Source organism: Tubulanus polymorphus, chromosome 4 (assembly GCF_964204645.1).
Source record: "Tubulanus polymorphus chromosome 4, tnTubPoly1.2, whole genome shotgun sequence".
Taxonomy (NCBI): Eukaryota; Metazoa; Nemertea; class Palaeonemertea; order Tubulaniformes; family Tubulanidae; genus Tubulanus; species Tubulanus polymorphus.
The window spans coordinates 17,302,480-17,320,086 of NC_134028.1; the positions used below are offsets into that span (position 1 = coordinate 17,302,480).

Genomic DNA, 17,607 nt, shown 5'->3' on the forward strand with positions numbered 1-17,607 from the left:
TATTTTCATGTTTCTCATTTTTTAATGAACTCGACCATTCAACCTTTAACCTGAAAGCCCATTACCCATATTACTCTTAAAATAATCATATACATGAATAACATTTAAATTGACAGATTATTCAATATAAAAGTATATATTTACAACATTATTTCAATATTCATATTTGTGTGAGTTAGATTTTTAAACATTAAAAGTGTTAGTAAAGTGTGATTGAAATAATGCATAGCTGTTTAAACTAGAACATGATTCTATTTGAGCCTATAAATCATTGAACTTCTAAAATCCATTTTAATAAAAAAATTTAGTATTAAAATGGAAGCAAATAAGTACTACTGTCCAACATGTAATATCAATATAGATAAATCCCAAAAAGCAAGACACAATAAAACTAAAACACATTTAGAGAATAAATTGAAACTAGAATATAAAGATGATATATTAGAAATTAAATTAGATGAATTAAAGAATGAAAAAGAAACATACAAATGTGGTACATGTTATCAATCATTCAGTGATAAAAGATATTATAAAGAACATTTAAAATCTAAAAGTCATATTAGAAATAAGAATAATGATATTTTAAGGAATGAAAAAGGATGACGTTAGTCGAAGAAAGGGAAGAGGATTCTAAAATGTTAATCAATTTTAATAAAAATATATATTATAAATGGAGGAACAATCACAAGCTATAAATATAAACAATAATGGTGTAATAAATATATGCTATAAAAAGTGTGAATTGAATAAATCATTAACAGAATTTAATAAACATAAAAAAACTAAAGATGATAAAAGTTGTTATTGCAAAACTTGTAATAAACTATATAATAAACAATATCGAGCAAATAATCCAGAAAAATGTAAAGAAAAAGATAAACAATGGGGAGAAAATAATCCAGAAAAGTGGAAAGTTTATAATAAACAATGGAGAGAAAATCACCCAGAATATATGAGAGAATGGAGAGAAAATCACCCAGAATATATGGAAGAATGGAGGGAAAATAATAGAGAGAATATTAACAATTATCAAAATGAAAAATATCAAACAGATCTAAATTTTAAAATGAAAAAATGTTTGATAAATAGATTAACACAATTATTCAGTAAAGACAGTCACTCATACACACTATCTAATTTACTAGATTGTTCGGATGAATTCTTCAAATCATGGATAATATTTCAATTCGATGATAAAATGAATATTAATAATTATGGTAATTATTTTCATATTGATCATGTGTTGCCTATTTCTAAATTTGACATGAATGATGAATATGATAAAAAGTTAATTTGGAATTGGAAAAACCTGAGACCTCTTGAAAAGAAGGAAAATATGATTAAACATGACAAACTAGATTTACAGTTATATTTAGAACAGTTAACAAAAGTAAAGAAATTCATTGAATTATGGAACAATAATCCAAATAATGAACAATATATTGAATCTTTATTGAGTGGTTAAAGATTAATATATCTCAAATAAAATATAATAAAAATTACATACCTTCAACTAGCCATTATTTCTATTTTAATTTTTAATATTTTCTTTTCAAAAAAGAATACTTTATATCACAAATAAAAAGTACTAAAAAAACAATAACTAATACTAAAATTCTTTAACTAAGCTAGTTTTAATCTAAAGAGATACTGGTATCATTTTATAATACTTATAATATTTTTCTTATTAAATTTCTCTAATATAAATGTCAAAGAAATCTAATAAGAATAGTATTGATATTGAAAAAACATTAGATGATTTGGGCATAAGTGATAATAAAGATACAGTTGTAACTAATTGTGCTCAAGTTAATTGTAATATAGATTATGAATACTATTTATATTGTAAGCATCATCTAGAACTATTGATTGCCGGTGGAAAAACTAAAGAGTTTTTAAATAGAATTATTACTTTTCAAGAATTAGATGCTATGAAACCATATAAAGTAATAAAATATTTTAAGATTTATGAAGAGGCAAGATTAGCCCGAATAAATGATTCTATTTCAGATGGTATTGTCAAATGTTATTCTAAGTTATGTAACCAGTTAATACCAATTGATGATGAAAATAAATTATATAGTGATTTGAAAAATGACTATTTAGTTATGACTGAATTACAAAAATGGGTTGGTTATGCTTCATTTCAATTAGGATCGGTTATGACATTAATTTCTACTGGTGTCATAACATTTTCGAACATCAAGCCTATGGAATATAAATCAGGTAAGAACGAAACAGATGTACTACAACCAAACATCGAAACAGAAAATGAATCAGAACAAAAATTAACTAAAATAAATGAGTGATGGAGTTAAGAAAAAGGCTAGATCCGAGAAACCAATAAGGGTAAAAAAATATTTTAAAGCGTAAGGTTTCAGCGAACTCTAACTCTTTTTGAATTTTAACCTACTTTAATAAAAATTTGATATAAAAATGTGCACAAGATTAATTAAAGTTCCCGCGAAAGACATGAGTAATAAATATATAAATTCAATGTTATATTATTTAACTGTTAACAATAATTTAGCAGATATTTCAGGAGTAAATATAAATAAGTATTATAAATCTGAAAATAATGAATTAATTGAAACATCAGATATATTTTGCGATAATATATTGCTATATAAAATCATGTTAGAAAAAGAAATTATTAAAGAAAATAGAACAACTTTTCTAAACGTTAATCAGAGAAAGATAACACATTATGAAATTAAAGAATGTTTTAATCAAGGAGATATTATATTGGATAACTTAGCTATAACAATTACACGTGTTTTGATAATTCATGATGATAATCCAAAATCATATATATATATTAAGTAGAATTAATTAAGAATTAAAATTGACAGATTATATTGCTGTATTTAAAATTTCATTATGCAATCAAAATTTAAATGAATTAATACAGAAAATGGATAATATTGAAAAATTATTAAATGAAAAAAATTACAATATATTAGATGTAGATGTGACACAAGATTTTAAAGGATCATTTAATTCAGATGAAATAAAATCAATGTTCGAAAATAGAAAATATAAAGTTATAAAATAATTTTCCATTCAAATCTCCTGGTGTAAATATAAATTTCGGTTCAAATTTAATGAGTTACATAAATTGCTATCAAGAGAGGTTAAAAGAATCATTTGGAAAATCAATTGAAACAGGATTGATTAGAATTGAAATAACAAGTATTTCATTTAAAAGACGATTAAAAGTGATGGAAAAAATAAAACAATACTTAAAAAAAGAAAATATTTACTATTCACCTACATATTTACAACTTAAATCATTATTTGATGAGGTTCAACAGACTGTATGTATTTATGATTTGATTGAAAAATGCTTCTATTTCTGTTATTATGGTGATTTATAAGCAAGGAAATTTATAGGATATAAATCTAGGATAAGTAAAAATATTGAAGAGTCCTCCTTTTTACTTATTTTATCAATGTTTACAATTAAGAATATCCCATGTTTATACCTAACAATTGATCAAAATGATGATAAATCAGAACTCATTATTGAAGCAAAAACATATATTAAAACTGAAGGAGCAACTGTTATATATTCAACTAATTCAATGTTTACAGTATTGAATAAATTTATATTTAGATTTAAATTACGTGAAACAGGAATTAGTTTTACAACTTTAAAAAAGAGATACAATATAAAATCTAAACCTTTTTATAAATTAGATGCACTTGATATTGAAGAAGATTTTGATTTAAAATTATTATCTAAAAGTGAATTTAAAAAGTTATAAGAAATGAAAGAACTTTAACAATTACAAGAAGATATAGATGAAAATGGAAATAAAATTTGTAATGAATTAAAGCAACAATTAGATATTGATAATGAATTATTTGAGACAGAATTTTAAAAACTTGAAATAATTCCTGAAGTAAAATTAAATGATTATACTCCTAAAATATCTGGAATTGACAATAATACAATTTTTGAAATTAGAGGTTTTTCAACTCAATGTAAATGTATAACAAATCTTTATTTCAGTTATATTTTAACAGATCAAGGCTTTTATGAAACTACTACTGATTTAAGAGAATTATTGATAAAAACATTACAATTAGACGTATTAAATAATAATTATTTTGAATTGTCTTCGATAGAAAAAATCATCCAAAAGTTAAAAATAGGCGTTCATAGCCCTGATAGACACTTTATTTTATCAAAATTAGAAAAACCTATTTTCCAAGTAAAGAAAATAACACACAATCATTTTGAAATAATTGATAAAATGGATTTTGAATTGATGAAAAAATATACTGAATATTTAAAGATAAATTCTGATGATTTTATAAATGTATGTGATATACGTAAAGAATCTGATTATTTAAGAAAAATGAAACTTAACAATATGAAAATTAAGCAATGCGAGCGTTTAGAACTACTGAAAGATGATTCTGAATATAATATTGATTTCATTAATCCTAGATATTTTAGAAATAAATTGCGCCATCTAATTTTAATTCATAATGATGAAAATATTTACATATCAAATGAATTTTTCGATAAAGAAATGATTAAGAATAATATAACAGAATATCAGGTGATAAAATTGATTACGCACAGGCAAAAATATAATTCTCAGCGGCATAAAGAATTAGTAGTAAGTTTAATTGTTATTTGAATTGAAACATATAAATATTTAATATTTTTTAAACTGTTTAATTTCTTTCTTAAATAAATGGATGGTTTCATCCCAACTGGGAAAAGTGATTTGAAACATTATTTAGTTGCTGGAGGTTTAATATTAGCAGCATTATATTTTTACTATGAGAATATTTCAAAAGATTTGATGAATGAAAATAATAAATTAAAGAAGTTAAATGTGAACAATCACAGGAATAAAAAGAATAAAAAAGTTAATTTAGAAAATGATTTAGAGGATTAAAACAGCATCTTTTAATTTCATATAATTTGACTATAAAAATGAGTGAAAATATATTAAACTTATTACATCTAATATATAAAAATCAACAGAATATTAAATCAATTATTATGCTTACAGGTTTATTTTCTTTTTCAATTTATAGTATAAAACAGTTGTAAAAATGTTCTTGTAAAATTAGATATACAGAATTGAAAGAAAATATAAATTATCTATCAGATCGAATAGATAATATTAAATGCTGTGTAATATGTAATAAAAGATATAAGAATAAAAAGAGTTTAAAAACTCATAAATATATTCATGAATTAGATGATAAACTGTATAATTCTAATTCTAATTAAGCAATAGACTGTTAAATTGGTTGAAAATATAAAAATAGATAATATTATAACTATTTCAATATTTAGATTAATAATTTATATTTATGATTTTTATAAAAACTAATTTATATATCTATGTACTAGACGTACGAGTAAGAAAGTAAGATTCTTGCCAAGAAAGTAAGAATCTTGGATTCTTACTCGTACGTCTAGTACATAAATAGTTTTATCATATATATTTCTGTTTCAATATCTATTTATCTCACAGATTTATTATAAATATTTGGAAAAGTATAAATCATATTCAATTATGTATTTACATTTATCATTAATAAAAGAGGATTACAATGAACCCGCTAGATTGTTTAACTGTTTAAGTATTAAATTGTGTACATTGTATATTCATAACCTAAATGAAATAAATCACGAATAAGACTGTTAAATTAGTTGAAATATATGAAATATTGTATGAAATATTAGTTAACCAAAAAGGACATGCTGTTTTATTATAGATCTTTATTTTATCATCCTTATGTAATGCTGAAACACAACTATTGGAAAATTCTTTTAGAACTTTATATTTTCTATTTTCGAACATTGATTTTATTTCATCTGAATTAAATGATCCTTTAAAATCTTGTGTCACATCTACATCTAATATATTGTAATTTTTTTCATTTAATAATTTTTCAATATTATCCATTTTCTGTATTAATTCATTTAAATTTTGATTGCATAATGAAATTTTAAATACAGCAATATAATCTGTTAATTTTAATTCTTGATTAATTCTACTTAATATATATGATTTTGAATTATCATCATGAATTGTTAAAACACGTGTAATTTTTATAGCTAAGTTATCCAATATAATATCTCCTTGATTAAAACATTCTTTAATTTCATAATGTGTTATCTTTCTCTGATTAACGTTTAGAAAAGTTTTTCTATTTTCTTTAATAATTTCTTTTTCTAACATGATTTTATATAGCATTATATTATCGCAAAATATATCTGATGTTTCAATTGATTCATTATTTTCAGATTTATTATACTTATTTATATTTACTCCTGAAATATCTGCTAAACTATTGTTAACAGTTAAATAATATAATATTGAATTTATATATTTATTACTCATGTCTTTCGCGGGAACTTTAATTAATCTTGTGCACATTTATATATCAAATTTTTATTAAAATAGGTTAAAATTCAAAAAGAGTTAGAGTTCGCTGAAACCTTACGCTTTAAAATATTTTTTTACCCTTATTGGTTTCTCGGATCTAGCCTTTTTCTTAACGCTATCACTCATTCATTTTAGTTAATTTTTTTTCTTATTCATTTTCTGTTTCGACGTTTGGTTGTAGTACAGCGTTATCTGTTTCGTACTTACCTGATTTATATTCCATAGGTTTGATATTCGAAAATTTTATGACACCAGTAGAAATTAATGTCATAACCGATCCTAATTGAAATGAAGCATAACCAACCCATTTGTGTAATTCAGTCATAACTAAATAGTCATTTTTCAAATCACTATATAATTTATTTTCATCATCAATTGGTATTAACTGGTTACATAACTTAGAATAACATTTGACAATACCATTTGAAATAGAATCATTTATTCTAGCTAATCTAGCTTCGTCATAAATCTTAAAATATTTTATTACTTTATCTGGTTTCATACAGTCTAGTTCTTGAAAAATAATGATTCTATTTAAAAACTCCTTAGTTTTTCCACCGGCAATCAATAGTTCTAGATGATGCTTACAATATAAATAGTATTCATAATCTATATTACAATTAACTTGAGCACAATTAGTTACAACTGTATCTTTATTATCACTAATGCCCAAATCATCTAATGTTTTTTCAATATCAATAGTATTCTTATTAGATTTCTTTGACATTTATATTAGAGAAATTTAATTTAAAAAATATTATAAGTATTATAAAATGATACCAGTATCTCTTTAGATTAATACTAGCTTAGTTAAAGGTAAAGAATTTTAGTATTAGTTATTGTTTTTTTAGTATTTTTTATTTGTGATATAAAGTATTCTTTTTTGAAAAGAAAATATTAAAAATTAAAATAGAAATAATGGCTAGTTGAAGGTAAGTAATTTTTATTATATTTTATTTGAGATATATTAATCTTTAACCACTCAATAAAGATTCAACATATTGTTCATTATTTGGATTATTGTTCCATAATTCAATGAATTTCTTTACTTTTGTTAACTGTTCTAAATATAACTGTAAATCTAGTTTGTCATGTTTAATCATATTTTCCTTCTTTTCAAGAGGTCTCAGGTTTTTCCAATTCCAAATTAACTTTTTATCATATTCATCATTCATGTCAAATTTAGAAATAGGCAACACATGATCAATATGAAAATAATTACCATAATTATTTATATTCATTTTATCATCGAATTGAAATATTATCCATGATTTGAAGAATTCATCCGAACAATCTAGTAAATTAGATAGTGTGTATGAGTGACTGTCTTTACTGAATAATTGTGTTAATCTATTTATCAAACATTTTTTCATTTTAAAATTTAGATCTGTTTGATATTTTTCATTTTGATAATTGTTAATATTCTCTCTATTATTTTCCCTCCATTCTCTCATATATTCTGGGTGATTTTCTCTCCATTCTCTCATATATTCTGGGTGGTTTTCTCTCCATTGTTTATTATAAACTTTCCACTTTTCTGGATTATATTCTCTCCATTGTTTATCTTTTTCTTTACATTTTTCAGGATTATTTGCTCGATATTGTTTATTATATAGTTTATTACAAGTTTTGCAATAACAACTTTTACCATCTTTAGTTTTTTTTTATGTTTATTAAATTCTGTTAATGATTTATTCAATTCACACTTATTACATTTCTTATAGCATATATTTATTACACCATTATTGTTTATATTTATAGCTTGTGATTGTTCCTCCATTTGTAATATATATTTTTATTAAAATTGATTAACATTTTAGAATCCTCTTCCCTTTCTTCGACTAACGTCATCCTTTTTCATTCCTTAAAATATCATTATTCTTATTTCTAATATGACTTTTAGATTTTAAATGTTCTTTATAATATCTTTTATCACTGAATGATTGATTACATGTATCACATTTGTATGTTTCTTTTTCATTCTTTAATTCATCTAATTTAGTTTCTAATATATCATCTTTATATTCTAGTTTCAATTTATTCTCTAAATGTGTTTTAGTTTTATTGTGTCTTGCTTTTTGGGATTTATCTATATTGATATTACATGTTGGACAGTAGTACTTATTTGCTTCCATTTTAATACTAAATTTTTTATTAAAATTGATTTTAGAAGTTCAATGATTTATAGGCTCAAATAGAATCATGTTCTAGTATAAACAGCTATGCATTATTTCAATCACACTTTACTAACACTTTTAATGTTTAAAAATCTAACTCACACAAATATGAATATTGAAATAATGTTGTAGATATATACTTTTATATTGAATAATCTGTCAATTTAAATGTTATTCATGTATATGATTATTTTAAGAGTAATATGGGTAATGGGCTTTCAGGTTAAAGGTTGAATGGTCGAGTTCATTAAAAAATGAGAAACATGAAAATAATAACAATTTCTACTTGAATTAGGAGTGAAACTCATAAAAAATGAAAAATAATTCTCACACTCGAATTTATTTCACTCACACTTTACTCACACTTTTTTCTAGCGAGTAAAAATGAAAAATAAATTCGAGTGTGTGAGAATTTATTTTTCATTTTTATGAGTTTCGCGAGTAATTCAAGTAGAAATTGTAATTATTTTCATGTTTTTCATTTTTACGAGCTCGACCGTTCGACCTTTGGCTTGAAAGCCTATTATCCCTATTACTCACGGTTACGCGACTTTATAGCAGAGTCAACTGATTCGTTGAACCATGGCAGGCTACTACTAGTACACTTAATTACCTTATTAGGTATATTTTGTTTAATTAATGGGAATAGGCGTTTGATAAAATTTTCAGTCGCTCTATTTACGTTATTGTCATTTAATATGTCATGCCAATTAGTATCAGAGATAATTGCATTTAGGGAATCCTTATCACATGAATCGTACTTCCAAATTATTCTGTTAACAGAGTTTTTGGTAGAACATTTTATATTAACGTTGACATATACTGTTGAATGGTCAGCATTTCCAATCGGTGGGCCTACATGAGCAGTTGTTCTGCCTGGTGAGTCCGTAATAATGTGATCGATACATGAATTGGAATTTGCCGTTATACGTGTAGGCTCTGATACTATTTGGCTCATATACACCTCGTCTATGGTTTCTTTTTCTTCTCTACCAGCAGTATCGGTAGTATCAGATTTACAGAAAAACTTTTTTTTGCATTAAAATCACCATATACTAAAATGGTAGAGTTTGTTTTAAGTGTTGACTGTACATTTACAATAGACTTTTTAAGGTCTGCAAAAAATGTTCGACGTTCGTTGGGTGGACGTTCGTCGGGTGACTGAGAGGGCGATCTGTAATATAGCCCAAAACAGACAGTAGTATTTTCGACTCTAGTATCAACCCATATGGCGCTTGAGGTTGTCTCTCTTCTGATATTACAAACCAAGGAATTGTGTCCATATAGCATCAGACCACGATTGTTATCTGTGTAATGAATTATAGTGTAATCTTTTAGTTCAAAAGAATTGAGTTTGTCTTTTATATTCAATGTGTCACACTAATTATGCCACAAATAGTTGCTTAGCAAGTGAACTGTTAATTTTTGACTTAGGTCAAGTGCCCTCTAAATAGAATATTGAGTAAAACCTATTTCTTCTATGTGATATGTGTGTAAGTGATATGTGGGTTACTAATTTTAATTTTGGTAAAGCCATTTCTGAGAAATAAGACTTTAAAATCGGCTATTTTCACCAGCTTCCCGTACACAGGATGTGCGCGTTTGCTGTGAAAAAACCCACGATTGCTGACCTCATTCCTAGCTGGCATTTCTACGTCGGTACTACGTAAAAACAACGTCTAAAACCAACGTACCTGACGTTGTTTTTTTTTTTGGTTGGAAAATAGGTCGAAAATGGAAGTTTTCTAGACGTATTTTTCTGACGTTGTAAAAACGCCTGAAATATTATGGCGTCCCAACGTTGTATTCACGTTGTTCTATCGTTGTCTCTACGTTGGCAGATTCCATTCTTCCTAGGCAGTAACATTGATTAAGAGAAAAACAATCTTTTCTTTTATTGAATGTAAAAAAAAACTTTATTTTAAACAAAAATAAATTAACAATTGCCTACTTTGCCATCAATAACAAGTCACTAAAAATAGGGACATAAGATTGGACTTCATCAAAAGACTGTATTCATCAAATACTTTTCGTTCTAACAATTAGGTACTTAAGCTTCACACCTTAAGCCTATCTACCACCACCACCCTTGCGGTCGGGGGCATATTTCAATGCATTTCCAATGGACTTGAGAACCCCAGACACGCCGCAATACACATTCTGAAAAAGATTACCATCTAGATATAGTCAAATCAATTTCAGGCAAGTTTTCATTGGTCTCTACTGCAGACCAGACTACCTGATTGAAGTAATCTTCATAACAGGACAGTAATTTGACATCGAAAATAGAGTATAGAGTATATTATTGGATATTTTTGGAAGTTTGTAGTTGAGTTTTTAGAAAAGAGTAGTAACTACCCTAAAATAGTAGTCATAGTCAGGTCTGGTACCAATATTGAATTGCGGAATTCTCATTTGTAAACCAAATCAAAGCAGCCGATAAAGAGTTTGTAGTCCAGAAATTCTAAACCTAATCCGGAATATGTTCAATTTTAACCTACCTTTGTTTTCGTTATCTGAAACTAATGGAACAATTTTAAAGTGCAATAAAAACCCAGTATGAAATTATATTTACCCTTTATGGCTTGACACATGTGTTTTCGAATGCTCTTTTTACCTTGCCCTTCACGTTAAACTGTGCCATCACTTCATTTGTCATGATTCTACGAAAGAAACAGCAAAACTTATGTTTAGGCTAACAAATGATATATACCTTGTTTCTCTGCAGCAGCTGGGTCAGTGAAAATCGAGCTGGAAATTTGTAAAAATAAATTCTTGCGGCCGGGTCTCCTCGAAAGGCCTGTGTGTATTTAATCTAAGAATAAAATCCGGTCTGCCAGGTGTATATAAAGCTTATTTGAGCTAATTTTAATTATTCTTTGCATATAGATCTGGAGGAAATTCAACGGAGCACCACACGTGCTTAAACCAATGGATCCAGGGTAAAGAAAGGACTTCAAGGCGCGGGGTTGCCAACCTATGAAAAGTGCAACCCAGTAACAAATTGAATTTTACATGAAATCAAGTCCATGACAGTAGTTTGTTCTATACCCGCTGAACGAAAAGTGTTTCAAAATCTGGATTCGAATCTAAACTGACTTTTATTTCCCAATAATATCTAAAATAAACCATTTTGGGAGGAGATACGAAAGTACAATAGCGCCAGTAGTGTGGGGTGGTAAATCACTTCACGTTTAGGGCGTAAGCATAAAAAGTAAAAACTATATTTGAATTTGAATTGGTTTAGAGAGCCGTAGAGAGGGATGGCTCGTTGCCTCGTCTAGCCTATAATTGCTCATTTCAACAGGCTTTTCGTCCAGCGCTCTAATGCGATCTAGCAATTTAAATATATGATGTTACTTACCTTTTGATAAAAATAAATGTAGACAATAGACAAACTGAAAAAACGGCGGTTCATCAGCATCATCAGTTACATCAGCAAGCGCCGCTGCGCCAAGATGTTGTGTACTTAGTTTCTCCACTGCTCACGATCTGTAGTACCGGGTAATTTGTTTTATGATTTCAATTTCTGGTGTTCTATTGTTGAGGTTTATGCAAATCATAGAAAGATCTTGTTATGTTTGACAGCTAGGTTTTACGGAGTCGTCCTCTGGGTCTTTCAGTTGGTCTCAAGGCCTCTCGTAGTGCTTTACGTACTGGTGTTTCAGATGGTAGACGCATCAGATGTCCAAGCCAAGTTAGTCGTCTTCTATGATTTTACTCCAGGCACAGTATCCGTTCTTGTATGCAGTTCTTTTATGCAGTTTTATGTTAGTCCATAGTTCGCTGTTATACAGAAATATTCTACTGAGATAGGCATTAAAAGTTCGGATTTTCGTTTCCATGCTAACTGTTCTGCTTTTAAAAATATCTTTTAAAGTGTTATAACCGTTCAGAGTTAGATGTTTCCTTCTGTTGATGTCTGATTCCGTGTCCAATAAAGAGCCAAGCATTTTACACTTTTTCCAGTTTTCTTCACTCTCCCTAGATATAGGCCCAGTATGTTCTTCCGTTTTCGTCTCGTTGGTTTCTAGAGCTCTGAGTTTTGAAATTGAAGGTACAATTTGTATTTAGGCTCTAGGCCTATTTCAAAGAAATCTTCCGTTCCTCTAATTTTGTAATTATGATTTCGTAGTTCTTTTACGCAGGTGTCAGTTGTTTTCTTGCAGTAGCTACGATCCTTGTGATTCTCTTAAGGGTTGAGTGTAATTGCTAGGTAAATGAAGAGTACAGCGCTGAGGCAGTCACCTTGTAGGATACCTTTCTTGGTGATGAAACTTGTCCCTGTTGTATTTCCGATTCGTATTTGAAGGCCGAGGTCTGTAATCAGGATGTGCATTAAGTGAAACTCGTCTGGATTTAGTATTTGGTAGAGATCTTCCAGAAGTTTGTTTCAGTCTACTGTGTCAAGCGCTTTGCTCACATCAAGCGTAAGAAGGTAGATATCGTATCCTTCTGATGCAATCGCTTTCTCGGAAAGTAGTTTTAGTGCAGCTACTTGCTCTGTGGTGCTTCTTCCTGGTTGATAGGCACTGTGATCGATAGGTATTCTTGGGAGCAGTCTTTCCCAGCATCTATTTACGGCCGTTCGACGTTCGAAATGGTGGACGGATCTCGTGGGCGGATTTTGTTCGTTACGAAATCGAACGCAATAGCCTATACCTGTCAGGTTCGAATCCCGCCGCCATACCGACTTAACACAATCGTTCTTTTTCTGTTGCCATGGCAATTTAGTTAATAATTTTCGCCATGAAATTTAAAACTCAACTTTTTAGAGAAGTATTAATGCACTTTTATCATCTTAGTATCCAACTAGCGATTAACTACTGCAAATAAAATAATGAAAATGTTTTAATTTAAATGGACAAAGTATTTTCAAAATATCATATTAATAGAAAAACCTACCTAAATTGGGAGTCATAAAATTCTCCTTTATACAAACAGAGGTCAACAGTCCAAACGTCAGTAGCAATGCGCAGAAACAGATTCAGCCCCAAGCAGGCAAATGTGAAGCCTTTTATGATGTAGCAAAGTAATCAATTGTGACAAAAACTAGTACACACAAGGATATTTCATAATGTACGATGTAAACTAGAAAACTGATTATCATACAAAAGTCATAACATCGTCTTTTAAGCACTCGCGAGTCAACCCTACGCTCACATACGACGAGTACACGGCAGGCTACAGAATCCCGTTATCGTTAGGGAGCATTTCAAAATTTCGAAAGTTACTTCAATTAGAATAACTCGCTGAAGGGGGTGGGGGGTTGAGGCTTTCCGCTGTTTATCGATATGTATCGATATGTATATTATATATATATATATATATATATATATATATATATATATATATATATATATATATATATATATATATATATATATATATATATATATATACGTACGTACGTACGTACGTACGTGTGTGTGTGTGTGTGTGTGTATATATATATATATATATGTGTGTGTGTGTGTGTGTGCGCGCGTGCGTGCGTGTGCGCGTGCGTGTGCGTGTGTGCGCGTGTATGTATGTATATTTTTCAATTAAAAGTTGTGATCAAACACACGTGACAATGTCCTGTGGTCTCTCATTAGAAAATAGTTCCAATTTTGGCATGTGTCTAATCAAGGGGGGTGGGGTGGGGGCTAAAACCAATTAGGCAGTTATTCTAATTGAGGGAACTATTGAAATTTTGAGATGCTCCCTAATATTTGTTATTTCGAAGAGAATATATACAAGAATTAATCTTAGCATAATGAATCTACCTGTTACATACGCCCATCTGTTTATCTGACTCGCAAACGCATGTTTTACATCCTTCTTTAACAAAAATCTCGTGTTTACCAGTTGCTGCATTCAGATGCGTTTCATCGGGAAACAACTCGTTGCATTTATCTATAAATTTAGATTGGTGTCATAGATGAGTAGGAATCATCGGAACCAGCTCATTTCAGCTAATTTGATAACTTACAGCAGGGAATTAAATGAGGATAAAGGAAGATGCACACGTTTATAATCATTGTTACATTTGTATGATACGGTATTAAAGGGCCATCAAAATTGTTCTTTTCGCGAATTCTTAACCAGAAGAAACTTTAGTATACATAGACCGACGTGAGAGTTACTTATTGAAAAAAGGAGCACGAATTAGCCATAATAGTTAGCGGAATAGTCATCCATTTATCCTTCACTCCGTGCGTATAGTTCATATTCAACCCACGGGTGGCGCTATTTATGATGTTACCTATGACAATCAACACAAGCACGTGTGCGCGCTCTTACGCGTAGCCTATGTATAATCAATAAAATAAACACCATTTGTTCACCGTATTCACTGACATACAGCGCTGCTCACTGATATACGATTGTCATGTCATATACAACGGTAGCAACGCTATATATACAATGGTAAGAGTTAATTAATTCAAATCACTCGCAAAACGATAAAATATCGCATGAAATGTGTAGTGAAATGACTGAAAGCCGCGAGCGTTTGTCAGAGATGACGTCAGAAACACGCACCTGCTAAGATAAACAATAACAGTGAGGACGTGCTGAAATTGCCGATTTGAATGTTTCATAATATTCTATTTTGATGGCATATGCTCTTTAACCTTTATCAGTATTTAGGTTAGAGGGCCAGCGGAAATAAGCGGTGATTAGCAGTCCAATGGTTTAGATTGATTGTTTTTTTACAAAAGTCTTGCTAATTTTGTTTTCATACGTGAAAATGGTTTGTTATTCCAATAAAGGGAGAGAGGGACAAGACTTTTAAAAAAAAGGTATATATGGAACTACAATGAATTCTAAATGTTTTTTTATCTTCTGGAAGTTTAGAATTTAGGAATGTACATTTAGCCTTAGAAATAGCGATTTTCAATATGTGATCAGGGTAAGCAAGTTTTTTAAGAGAGTTGGATTGGTCAAATGCAGCCGAAAGGAAGGTTTCAACGCAGATCTGTAGTGCACCGAGAAAGAGGCCTTGAGCGAGACCAATTTTGATTGATTTAGTAGTAAACGAAAAGAAATGGAGATATGCTTCAGCGTTGATCGGTTTACGGTAGACTGAGAAAATCAAATGAGAATCTGAAAGTTTGTGACGTTATTTCATTAATAAATAAAGAAGAAAGGCTCTGATAATATCCAAATCACAGGTTGCTGTGAATAACTGTGAATAAATTAAATGCAAGATTCGGGCCCAAAAATTAGAATTTTCATTTAGAAAATTAAATGATTTATCAGAAGATGATGAATATCATATTAATAAACTAGAAAAATTTATACCAAATATGGGAACAGAATGAGTGCGCATTCAATTTATGAAGGATTAAACAGCGTGCATAAATGCAGAACTGTATTACCTGAAAGATATATTCAATTAACAGATGAAGAATTGGGAGATTTAAGTAATAATCATTTTCATTTGAAATATGATGGAAAAGATGAAGATCGGTGTCATTTAATAGAATCTATTGAATCTGAATAATATGAAATAATTAAAAAAAGATATCAAGTAACTGAAATAAATTAAATATTGCCCCATATAGATATAAAAGTAGTGAGATATTGAATTAAAATAAATTTTGTAAATATTTTTTTTTTCGATTTTAGCTCTTTTTGATATAATAAAAGTGAAGATGAAAAAGTGATCTATTTATTAGATTTATTAAAAGAATATAGAATATATGTAGATTCTAGAAAACTTATAAATCATAAATTTCATTCATAATTTACTAATACAATAATTAGATAGAGAATTTAAAAATTGCGTTGATTTGAAGTTAGTAAATGAAAGTTTATGTAACTCTTTTTATAATGTATCGGATAAAACTATTGAACATAAGAGTCTTTTTAATTCATGATAGAAATAAAAATAAATGGTTTTATCTATATCTAAAACCAGGATTTATATAATTTAGGTACATTATCTTTAGAAATTAATAGAAGAGCTCGGTCAAAAATGGGTGCATCTGCTGGATTTGGACTAAGACTCATTAAAAGTGATAGCTCTGTTAAAATGAGAATAATTATTAGTTTAAAAACCATTAGCTAAAATTTTAGGAATAACTCCAGATGTACGGATACATTATGTTGATACTACACCAAATTTAAATACCTTTACACATTTTAATGTTTATTGTAATTTGATTGATCCTACGAAAACATTTGAAGCAAATCAAAGTATAACTTGTAATTCTAGTATTTTTTAATATTTCACCATTGAAAAATGTTTGGAACGCAAATAAATCATAATTTATCAGAATGTGATTTTAAACCTTGCATTTCTCAATTCAATAATTTAAGTTAGAAATTAGAAATCATAATGGATATTTGATTGATTTAAACAATTTTCCTGTAATTTATGAATTAGCTTCAAGATGTAAAGAATTGATATTTTTTTATGATAAAAAGCAGCAGAAGAACACACCATCAATGCTGCGTCTGTTGTAAGCGCCAGTACCCGTGCGTACAGCCTTACACACGACACCGCTACCGGCCTCCACTTCAAAAGTTATGAACAATATATTTGAAACATTTTTGATCCGATTTACACCAAATAAACCTTTAAAGCAAGGTATTTAGCATCGGATATTGTGCCGAAAATTCCAGATTGATACACAACATAGTTTTTCAAGTAAGCACATTTTTAGTGGAAACCAATTATGTTGATTGACAGGCAGGATCAGCTGCGTGCCTCATTTTATCGATGACGTCAGATGTAAACGATAACATTACCACGTGCGCAATGCAAACGGCGAACAAATTGAATTTTTTCAAGCAAACTTCTCTAATGGAATATTAATTTCTTTTTCATAATTTGCCTTTCTTTTATGTAATTTATAAGTTATACATCAGACTTTGCTTCTTCGAACCTCAGGACTTTGAAGTCCTCTTGTATTAATAAATAATCATATAATCAGAAAATTTCACACCGAGATTTCCAATCAGTTGATGAATTGATATGATTCAGTAACAAATTCTGAAACGTGAAATCTATCAGGTGA

General features: G+C 28.6%; 1 protein-coding gene across 1 annotated transcript in view; it reads right to left on the reverse strand.

Moving 5' to 3' along the window:
- Window positions 1-17,607, reverse strand: part of LOC141904656 (uncharacterized) — a 41,877-nt gene that overhangs the window by 9,387 nt on the left and 14,883 nt on the right. The window contains exon 3 of the mRNA XM_074793288.1: window positions 14,368-14,497. Within this exon, the coding sequence (XP_074649389.1) occupies window positions 14,368-14,497 (130 nt within the window). The remainder of the gene's footprint in view (window positions 1-14,367; window positions 14,498-17,607) is intronic.